This window comes from Pituophis catenifer, unplaced genomic scaffold, assembly GCF_029215685.1.
Source record: "Pituophis catenifer annectens isolate HBS135680 unplaced genomic scaffold, rPitCat1.0.hap2 SCAF_9, whole genome shotgun sequence".
Classification (NCBI taxonomy): domain Eukaryota; kingdom Metazoa; phylum Chordata; class Lepidosauria; order Squamata; family Colubridae; genus Pituophis; species Pituophis catenifer.
In genome coordinates, this window is record NW_027256889.1 from 13628748 (window position 1) to 13640287 (window position 11540).

Sequence of the window (11540 nt, forward strand, 5' to 3'; positions counted from 1 at the left end):
TGCAGCTTTTGGAACAATTGGAAGTGGTGTACCATTATATTTTTCAGGGACGTTCTTGGGAATTCCCAACTCTAATCTACAATCTGGTGTTTCTTGGCATTCACCCAAGCAAGAACTAAAAAAAAACCTTGCTGAGCTTTTTCAGACTTTGAAGGAGTGCTAGATACATCTAATTGGGCATGTAACAAATAGAGTAGACTATGATAGTGTTCACACCTCGTAGTTGGTAGAAGACAGGAAATCCAGTAATTATCTCAACCCATAGCCTCAAGCCATAGTATAGTTTATTATTTTGGATTTGGCATGTTCAGTGAACACGGTAAATGGGTTTTGCTAATCCATGGTATGGTTAAGGCCCGTGATGGTGAACCTATAGCATGCGTGCCACAGGTGGCACATGTTGCCATATTGGTGGGCACGCGAGCTCAGCTCCAGCGCATGCTGATTTCCACCGGACATTGGCAAATGGGCCGTTTCCAGCCTCCGGAGGGCCTCCCCAGACTCCTAGAAAGGCTCTGGAGCCTGGGGAGAGCAAAAAACGGGCCTTCCGGTTCTACCAGAAGTTGGGAAACTGGCCGTTTTCAGCCTCCAGAGGGCCTCCGTGGGGGTGTAGAAGGCCGTTTTCACCCTCCCCAGGCTCCTAGAAAGACTCTGGAGCCTAGGGAGAGAGAGAAACAAGCTTACTGGGCCCACCAGGCCATTGCGTGCCAGGACCAGGGAGAGTGGAGGGGTCACGAGCCCATGCACGGGGGGCATAGAATTATGGATGTGGGCACACGTGTGCGACATCCCCCCATGCTCCCCCCACTCCTGGCACGCAATGGTAAAAAGGTTAGCCATCACTAGTTTAGGCAGTGGTGGGTTTCACTTACTTTTGCTACCGGTTCGCTTGCGTGTGCGCCACTTCTGCGCATGCACAGAGCGTATTTGATGACGTATGGGCAGGTGGGTGGAGCTTCCTGCCTCCGCTACTACCGGTTTGCCCGAACTGGGGCGAACCAGTAGAAACCCACTACTGGGTTTAGGGTTCTGTATGTAAATTCAGCCACACACTTCCCTTTTCAGGAAATGGTTTTCCTCAAGCATCAGAATTTATCCCAAATCTCCCACAAGGTTTCTCCAAAAAGGCAACTGTATGAGATGACCAGGCTGAGCCTGAAGGGGGAGTCAAATGCGTCATCAGTCTCAAATCCTTTCATGCCCACAAGAGATCTAACTCCAGCCCACCTTGAATCCCGTTGACTCTTGTCTACCACCAATTTGCTTTGAGTAGTTGAGATTCTTTACTACTAGTAGTAGTTCAGATTCTTGTAGACGGCGTTAGCATGCAATAAACCCGTAGTCATTACAACCACCTTGTTTTCTGATTTATTGTGCCTGATAGCAATCCCCGTCTCACCTGATACTCGTTGGGCCAAAACATGCTGACAGCAAGCTCCACCTGATGCCATTGCCGACCATGGGAGCCAGAGACATTCCACACCACGCTTCCTAGTGGCCCTCCGTTCATTTTGACAAAGACATTCAAAGTCCCAGGACTATGCCCATCTCGGCTGTACATGAAGTAGCTGAACTGAAGACAGTGAGTGTCATTTTCACTCAATGTCTGGAAGAGGATCTGTGCTTTCTGCCCTGGATTGTGCTGGGAGGAATTGACCATCAGATAAGAACCTGTAATGGAAAGAGAGGAGAAGAACACAATTTGTTTAACCAGCAATATTTGAATCTGAGGTTCTGTATATCTGATAATGCTGACATAAACTCATAATGGCATAAGAAACTTGCACATGAACCCATAGTAACTCTTCTTGTTCTTCCCATCCTTTGTAATCCAAGCAATCTTACAAATCCAATGGACAGCCTAGCAAAAGACATGTATGAGAAGACCAGGTGGGGGCGGAGTTAAGTGTATCATCAGTTTAGAATCTTAATATTGCCTTCAATGGTCCAAGTCTAATGTTTCTTGAATTCCATTGACCTTATCTAGCACCAATTCAATATTGAACTTTATTTCACTGGATTCTTGTGTATAGGCTTAAGCAATAAATCTCTGAAGTGTAACCAAAGGTTTAGTCCTGATCCTTTGCACCTGACAAGATATGACAAACTTCAGACTTGCAAGATTTTTAATGCTGGTCGAAATCTCCAAGCCAATCATCTTGGACCACAGGGCAAAATACTGACTGGAATAGGCAGGAAGTAGATTAAGGCTCCCACTCCCATCTTGAAACCACAACAACAACAACAACAACAATAACAATAACAACAACAACAACATTGTTAAGTAGTACAGTAGATCTTAGTTTCTTTTTGGCAAAATTTGGGAGAATATTAAAACAGTCCCATATTAAGTTTTTCATCCTATTTGGCTTCTTCTTATGGAATTTCAAGGTGTTGTGACCCAGGCCCAAGTAAGTAGTAGGAAAATCAGTCCGTGAAAAAACAAACAAACTTTATTCGAACAGCTGAGAATTACTTCATTCCCAGCGTCGTTCAACTAAATTAAAGCAAATTCCTCCCAACACAAATTCCTCAGTCTTATCGCAAACCTTGGTCCAATTAGGCAAACTGCCAAAGGCCTTTCTTGGCAAACGTTCAGAAGTCACAGATACAAAAATAAATAAGACGTAGACAAAGAAGAAGACAAAGCTACCAACGTTGTTTTCCGGCAAAGCCCAAACGCCGTTGCTGGTCTGTTTTAAGCCTTATGGGAGGGCCCAATCATCTTTTGGCCCTACTCCTGAGTTGTCCTCTTTGCTTGAGCAGCTCTTGCCTCCTGGCAGCTCTTCTCATGCGTGCATTAGGAACAGGCTCCTCCTGTTCCTCTGCCTCACTCCTATCAGTCTCTGGAGGCTCTGGAGTCCGCACCTCACTCCCCGATGGCCCTGGCCCCATCTCTGCCTCTGATGCAGAGCCCTCATCCGGACCTTCCCCAGTCTCCAGGACTGGCCCATGTTCTTCCTCAGCCTCATCGCTGTCCGACTCCGCTGCCAGCTCCGCAGGCTGCTGGCGGACCACAACACAAGGGTGGGAATGTTCTCCCCATCTTAACATTAATATATACGTATCCCGTTTCTAAGGGATGTGGTGGCTCAGTGGCTAAAACGCTGAGCATGTCGATTAGAAGGTCAGCAATTCAGCAGTTCGAATCCCTAGCGCCGTGTGACCGAGTGAGCTCCCATTACTTGTCCCTAGCTTCTGCCAACCTAGCATTTCGAAAGCACGTAAAAAATGCAAGTAGAAAAATAGGGACCACTTTGGTGGAAAGGTAACAGTGCTCCGTGAGTCTTCGGCATTTAGTCATGCCGGCCACATGACCACAGAGATGTCTTCGGACAGCGCTGGCTGTTCGGCTTAGAAACGGAGATGAGCACCACTCCTAGAGCCGGAAACGACTAGCACGCATGTGCGGGGGAACCTTTACCTTTATCTTATCCCTTTTTTTTGCAATGATTTTAGATTTAATCACCTACAGCAGTGTCCGGTTGATCATTGTGTCTCTTTTCTGCTCAGTTTAGAACATTATGAGCATTTGAATCATCACAATGTTCCTGGTGATAGCTATAACTGGTATCTATTGCAGAAAGAGCTCAACATACATCCCATCTTAAAACTCCGGTCACCTCCAAAGACACTGCATTTTTACACATGCACGCAAACTAAGTGCCATGCCAACCTTCTCACTGCTTGTATTATAGTCAAGGAGAATTATTTACCATTCCTCTAGAATTCCTTCAGTCTTTATTGCCCTGAAACGCCCAACTCCACCTGGATCAAGCCATTTAATTTCCATTCTGCTTTCTTGAATCATTTAACATTGGTTGCTTCTGACTAAACTGCACTCTGTTGGTTATTACAATACCCAGAGGCCATCAATGTAATAAACCTCAATGCTTCTTGGCAGCAAGAGAACAGAGCAGCTACCTGTCTTTCCATAATCATGGCTCAACGTTTGTAGAATTTTTACTTCCCGTTATTCCATGGTACTTCCAGAAATATCAGAAAACAAGGATTGTCTCAAGATATATTACTACTTGGGGCTCCTAGGCAGTATCTTTTTGCAGTATCTTTCCCCTGCCATGCCCACCAAGCCACGCCCACAAACCAGTAGTAAAAAAAAAAATTGGATTTCACCACTACTCCTAGGTGAGAACTGATACCAGGTGAGATGTCCCTTTAAGCAACTCCACGAATGGGGACAGCACTGTGGTGGAATCACTGGTCAGGAGCCAGTCTTGGGTCAAGGAAAATCTCTCCAGAGATGGGAAGAGATCTTTGGGATCATCTGTTTGCACTCTACAAGAGCTGCTCCTCACGAAGAGACCTTCAAGCCAGGGTTTATCTCCTGGTGACTGTTTGGACTTGTCCCTGCAGCCCTTCCCCTTCCCCTCAGATTCTTCTTTCGTTGGGGGTGTTACTTGGAAACCCTGACAGAAGGTGGACTAAATCCAGGTCTCTCTGCTCCCAGATCTACACTTTTCCCACTAACAACACCTTGATAATTACATTGCAAAAGCTTGGATCAACAACCCTCTCTCAAATTGATTTCTAAAACAATTGATGGTAAAAAGATTAGAGGGGCTGTACAGTGAACAACAGATTGCCTGTCCCAGCTCTTCCCCATTACCCCATTCTGGTTTTGCTGTAATATTATTATATCAACAGAGAAAGCACCTTTATACATACTCAAACCATCTGGCCCATCTATTTCAGTCCTGCCAACTCTGATCAGCAGCAGCTGGCCACAAGATTTCTCCCCCAGACAGATCATGCGAACTGCCACTGAGCAACAGCATCCTGTGCACGGGACGATAAAGGAAATTCCCCAAAGATACGCCTTTCCCATCATAACCTATATATGATGTGCCAATCTGTCTCAGAAATTAAAATTGCTCCCCAATGGCTCTGCTTAGAAATGGCAATTTTCCAGAAGAGACATCAATTGCCCTGTGCCCAAGAAAAGAAATACAGGTAGTCCTCGAGTTACGGCCACCATTGAGCCCCAAATTTCTGCCGTTAAGTGAGACGTTCGTGAAATGAGTTTCGCCCCATGTTACGACCTTTCTTGATGTGGTCGTTAAGTGAATCACTACAGTTGTTAAATGAGTCAAAACTGTTCTTAAGTAAATCTGGCTTCCCCATTAAATTGGCTCATCAGAAGGTCACAAAAGGAGACCCTGGGAACTGCAGCCGTTATAAATACGAGTCAATTGCCAAGCAGCTGAATGTTGATCACACGACTATGGGGATGCTGCAATGGTCGTAAGTGTGAAAAACAATCATAAATCACTTTTTTCTGCACTGTTGTAACTTTGAACAAACTGTTGCAAGTCACATATACCTGCAGGTAGTGCTCTACCTCTACCTACAGGTAGAGCCTGATAGTACAGTGGACTAAAGCACTGTTATTAACATCTTATTAACACAGCTGCCTGCAATTTACTGCTGGTTCGAATCTCTCCAAGGCTCAAGGTTGACTCAGCCTTCCATCCTTTCAAAGGTAGGTGAAATGAGGACCCAGTTTGTGGGGGCAATAAGCTGACTCTGTATAAAATATATAAAAGTATGAAGGCTATTGCTTAACGCATTGCAAGCCGCCCTGAGTCTCTGGAGAAGGGAGGCATATAAATTAAAGCAAAAAAGAAAGAAAGAAAGAAAAAGACAATTCATTTAGTGACTGAAGTTATGAAAAAAAGTGAAAAAGTAGCTTATGACCATTTTTCACACTTAACAATTGTTGCAGCATCCTCGTGGTCATGTGATCAAAATCCGGGCACGTGGCAAATGGGTATTTATAACAGTTGCATTGCAGGGGTGGGTTCTAAATTTTTTTACTACTGGTTCTGTGGGCGTGGCTTATTTTGTGGGTGTGGCTTGGAGGTCATGTGACTAGGTGGGCATGGTTAGCTGGTCAGTCATTTCTGGAAGGTCCTCGCACTTACGACCAAATCCGTGCACTTACGACCCGACTCATTTGTTTGCTTTTAACACTGATCAGCTGTAGGACGGCCCTTTGAAGCCCCGCGGCAAGAGTTTAAACAGTTTTTTTCCCTCTAGTCATCCGCTGGGACTCAGGAGGCAGCAATAGATTGGGGGTGGGACCAAATAAAAGGTAAGAATAACGGGGGGGGGTGGGAGGGCGGGGGGGGGAGAACCGGTTCGGTGACGTCATATCGTCACCGCTACCGGCTCGGCCAAACCGGACCGAACCGGGAGGAACCCACCACTGTTGCATTGTCTTGGGTCACCATTTGCAACTTTCCCAGCTGGCTTCCAACAAGCAAAGTCAATGGAGGAAGCCGGATTCATTTACCAACCTCATAATTCCCTTAACAACTGCCGTGATTCACTTAGCAACTGTGGGGGAAAAAAACTCTATTGTGTCGTACGTTGAGGACTACCCATAAATGCATTGAGCCAAAAAAACCCCCCAAATTGGGAATTTTTTTAAAAAAAGAACAAGACACCATGGTCTCTGCTTTATTGTCTTGGATTCTGTAACTAACAAGAACGGTCCCATTTATTTATATCAAGTCTCCGTTTCCCGATAGCAACCTTTTAATTTTTAATTGTGTTTATTCATTTAATAATGAATAAATTGTGTTTATTCATTGGGTTTATTCTCTCTTTTTTTTTTCTTTCTTTTTGCAGAATTCCTCTTCAAACAGTATTTGCTTCGGGAGTTGGGCTCAGGGGCCGCCACTTATCTATCCAAAATAATGGGTATGTGGGGAGGGAGGGAGGGAGGGGGAAGATGAGTCAAACAAGAAACAAGGAGAAAATAATTGGCAGTATTGGAAAAGAAGAGTGTTTTGCCTATTTTCCAAACTATGAAATCTTAAGCTCCAGAGATGATGTTCCTTAATTATGACTTGGATCAACAGAGAAAGAGAGATGAAAAATAAACGCAAAACCCTGGAACAGCTGTGCAAGATTCTGCTCAGCTAAAATACATTCCTTTTCCTCTTGTAAGTTTTCTCTTAATTAAATCTGATGTGCTGCCTTTTAGCCTCACAAAGGACACTTAAAGATTGCTCATAAAGTTGCTTTATAATAAGTGAAGTTGTATTTATCTGCAACCTCAACTTGAGATGCCTCTGCAAGCAGTTCAGATACAACTGAAAGAGGGAGACAGCCTCGGATGGCCGTGTTACGCGGGCTTGAAAGGAGAAAGGGGAAGAGCAGAAAAGAGGAGAAAAAGCAAACTCAGCTAACAAACCTTAATGGCCGGTATGAATGTGTATAACAAACTTGGGAGGAGAAAACTGGAACTCCGCATTCCATTCTGCATTGCTTCAGCCTTTTTAAAATGCTTTGATGTACAGAAGCTTAATATATTTTGTATAGCATTGCTTCCACTTTTATTTGTCTCCTTGTTTTGTTTTTTTTTTATTTATTTTAGGAGATGGTTTACAGGCATAACCGAGAGAGGAAATAAAGAGAAATGGAAAAGAAATTTTACAAGCGGTATAAAAGTTTAATAGAGGGGAAATTATTGAGGGAAGCTACTTTAAGAAACAAGTGGCTCAAGATCTTTATATTAAGCCCATGTCAAATTTGGACACATGTCATATAATGGCAAAGTCATATGGAACATGAAATGTCATGTGCACAAATCATTCCTCCTTTATCTTGGGAGGGAGGGAGGGAGGGAGGGAGGGAGGGAGGGAGGAAGGAAGGAAGGAAGGAAGGAAGGAAGGAAGGAAGGAAGGAAGGAAGGAAGGAAGGAAGGAAGGAAGGACTTTGCTATAATTCCTTGATGTGGGAGGTGTTATTTTAAGGAATGAGAATTTTTTTTAAAAAAATATTTTTATGGCATTATGTGAAACCAAATGGAGCTCCTTTGAGTCAAATAACAGCATCTTGCAGAGATTTTGAGGATGAATTGCAGACTCAGCTTTGAGGCATAACCTTCTTAAAGCTGTTGTCATGAGTTTTAAAATCTTGGACCACAGTATTGTCTCATCCTTTAGCATCTTATCGGAGTTTGCTAAGCAGCCAAATGCACACATCTCCATATCCTGTACATTGAAAGCACATTTATTCCATAAGATTATGTTCTTACGTGGGTCAGGATAACATGACCCATGCACAAAGGGTGAATTGAATGCTGGCAGTCTTGGAGGAAGCTTGTTTGCCAAAGAACAATCAGTTGAAGACAAAGATGCTCATGTCCATGAGTGACCATAGGGTAAGAGACAAAAATGGGGAAATTAGGATTGGGTGGAATTCTGAACTATACTCCACATTGCAAAAATGTGTTATTGCCCCCATAGATTGCTCTGGAAATTATATTGTGGGTTTTATTTACAGAAAAGAAGGGTAGATATAATTCACAGAATGAATAAGAAAGAAATTGTGAACTGAGATGATCTTTCATTAGGCAGAAAGAATATTGATCTCCAGGGCATCAAGAAGTTTCATTATCCATCCAGCAGACATTTCAACAGTTGGGATTCAAGTTATTAACAGGATTCAAGTTATTAACACCTGAAAAATTGCCTAGCAACCACAAAGACCATTTTTTCCTGTTAGGTTTGTACCAGAGGGCTCCAGAGAGGCTGTCTTCCTCCAGTATAATTTTATAAGACATCTTTAAGAATTGGAAAGATTTCAGAATTTTCACCCAGTATGTGATCTTCCATCACAGAGAGGTAATAACAATGCCTCCTGCAGTGTAGCCATAATTACCTTATAGCTGGGAATTTCTGTAGATCCAGTTTTTCTCACGTCTACATGTGATTTCACCTTCCATGCCACTATTAAAGCCTACCGCATCCCACTCTGCCGACAGGAGGCTTCATGGAGGAAGCTGCACCCCAATGGGACCTTTTATTTGCCAGAAAGCTAATTAAAGTCTCTACCAAGGATACCATCTCAGAGAGGTATAGAATTTGTTTAAAAACTGATTGTTTGTATGGTGGGCTTGCCACATATTCAGGCTCTTGGTATAAAGTAACATTTCCCAGTTTTGGTATGAGTCCTTGCAGAAATTATGACTGATCTTCTCATTTATACAAGGGAAGGGAAGGGAAGGGGAGAGGGGAGGGGAGGGGAGGGGAGGGGAGGGGAGGGAGGGAAGGGAAGGGAAGGGAAGGGAAGGGAAGAGCCTGGTGGCGCAGCAGACTAATAGCCTGTTATTATCATTCAGCTGCCTGCAATTACTGCTAGTTTGAATCTCCCCAGCTCAAGGTTGACTCAGCCTTTCATCCTTTCTAAGGTAGGTAAATTGAGGAGCCAGTTTGTGGGGGCAATAAGCTGACTTTGTATAAATATAATAAAGGCTATTTCTTAACGCATTGTAAGGCGCCCTGAGTCCTCCGGAGAAGGGCGGCATATAAATCAATTTTTTTTAAAAAAAAAAGAAAGGAAAGGAAAGGAAAGGAAAGGAAAGGAAAGGAAAGGAAAGGAAAGGAAAAGGAAAGGAAAGGAAAGGAAAGGAAAGGAAAGAGAAAAAGGAAAGGGAAAGAGAAAGAGAAAGAGAAAGAGAAAGAGAAAGGGAAAGGGAAAGGGAAAGGGAAAGGGAAAAGGGAAAGGGAAAAGAAGGGAAGGGGAAAGGGGAAGGGGAAGGGGAAGGGGAAGGGGAAGGAAAGTCCACAAGTCATAAAGGGGACACAGTTCTGCTATAGAGGGACGATTGAAAGCATCCTGTCATATTGTATTACTGTGTGATTTAGAACAGCGGCCCCCCAACCTTTTGGGCACCAGGGACTGGTTCCACGGAAAGAGGTTTTTCCGTGGACCAGAGCGGGTGTGGTTTGGCATGCTGCCCTCATCCTGCGGATTGGGGCTTCACTTGTTTGCATGGACCAGTTTCTGGCATGCCTCAGTCCAGTGGCTGATCCATGGAACCGGGGATTGATTGCCCCTGGTTTAGAAGTATTACTCTTTTGGACAGGAAGGCTGTACAGAGAGTGGTGAGGATGGCAGAAAAGATTATTAGACGTTCACTTCCTTCTATCCAGGGCATGGCATATAAGCGTTCGTTGACCAGGGTCATGTCTGGGACATCCTCTCTATGACCGATTTTCTTTGTTACCTTCTAGGAGGAGGCCTTCACGGTATCCGAAGCAGAACATCTACATTCTGTAATAGCTTTGTACCATATAGATCAACCTTGTTTAACCCTCAAGACTGTTTTTTTCAGCTATGTAGTTCAAAATGCACCATATATAAATATGTGTGTGTGTGTGTGTGTGTGTGTGTAGCATATGTTTATGCATGTGCATGTCTGTGTGTGGGTATATTATTTGTTTTCTTTTGAGAGCGATGATCAGAATTTCATTTTTTTTAACGTGTGCCACGTGTGTTCACAGAAAAAAATTATTGACAATAATTAGCTTGTCTTAAGTTACCCACTTTAGGCAACTAACTATTGATGTCCTTAAAGGATAGCATTTTTTCAGTTATTTACTTTATCGTTTTTCTTGATTGTCAGAAAGAGGACAGAAGATTGCCTTAGGTAATAAAATAATTGGATGGGGTATTAATTACTTTGATGGGGGACAGGGTCAGGTAGAAATATCATTCGGTACTTGTCTATATCAAGACGATGAAATGCCTCCAGTCTCCCATGAGACATTAAGTCATTTTCTACACAGAATCTTTTTTTTTTATTGGTCTCATAAGCTAAGATTCATGAAACAAATCTGGTGTCAGGGTTCCAAGTAACTCCCCAAACTAAAGAAAATCTCCGAGGCTTTAATTTCCTCAAAGTTAAATTTTATTAGAGATGTCATATTGGCACATCTGGGAAAACCCGAATCTGAAAGCTTCCAGGTTTTCCCCACCCAAAGGAAAGTTCAAGTCCCTGCCCCAACACCCACAAGTCCATCACATAGTCCAATCAAGCACCGTCCCCAACTGGAGATGCCTCCCAGTTCCAGCCACCCAGGTGCAGGGCAAAGATGTCCTTGACATTCTGAGAAAGGAATGTTATGAAAGGAATGATATATTATGACTATATATATCACCCTAGCTCCATACAATCCCCCCTCCCAGTTTCCCACAGTAGTAAATGTGGCAGGTCTGAAGATCCAATGAAAAAGATGGCTTCCAGGCCTGACACCTGTTCTAATAATACCATCTCTGCAGACATCTTCCCTTAATTAGAAGATCACCTTTCAACACCAGAAAGGAATCTTATCTATCCGTAATGCAAAATGTTTTGAGGCTAGCATTAATTTTTGGCTTGCTGCTACACTAGTACCTTGGCAAAGTGTAAGATGGGTGGATGAATTCAGGGAGCTGAAGTTCATCCCTCTAAAACTTGCCAAGGTTGAGAAACACTTTTTTATACCATAAGAAGACTTAAAAAGAAAAGAAAAAAGGTGGGGGGGAAGCAAATGGAGGTCAACAACATTCAACTTCGTTTGGGGAATGTGGTACACACCCTTTCCTCAACTTTACCAATTCTATGAAGGTTAAAGCTGTCAGAATCAAAGAATCCCATGATGAGAAAGAATTGTGCCTTCAACATACAATATTGAGAAGTGAACAGAAAAAAAAAAATCTATTAAATAAGGACAGGGGCAATTAGA

General features: G+C 43.3%; 1 protein-coding gene across 1 annotated transcript in view; it reads right to left on the bottom strand.

Annotated features, from left to right (window-relative positions):
- PTPRU (protein tyrosine phosphatase receptor type U) overlaps nucleotides 1-11540 on the bottom strand; it is a 407475-nt gene that overhangs the window by 196668 nt on the left and 199267 nt on the right. Inside the window, exon 3 of the mRNA XM_070950088.1 lies at nucleotides 1400-1671. Coding sequence (XP_070806189.1) covers nucleotides 1400-1671 — 272 coding nt within the window. The remainder of the gene's footprint in view (nucleotides 1-1399; nucleotides 1672-11540) is intronic.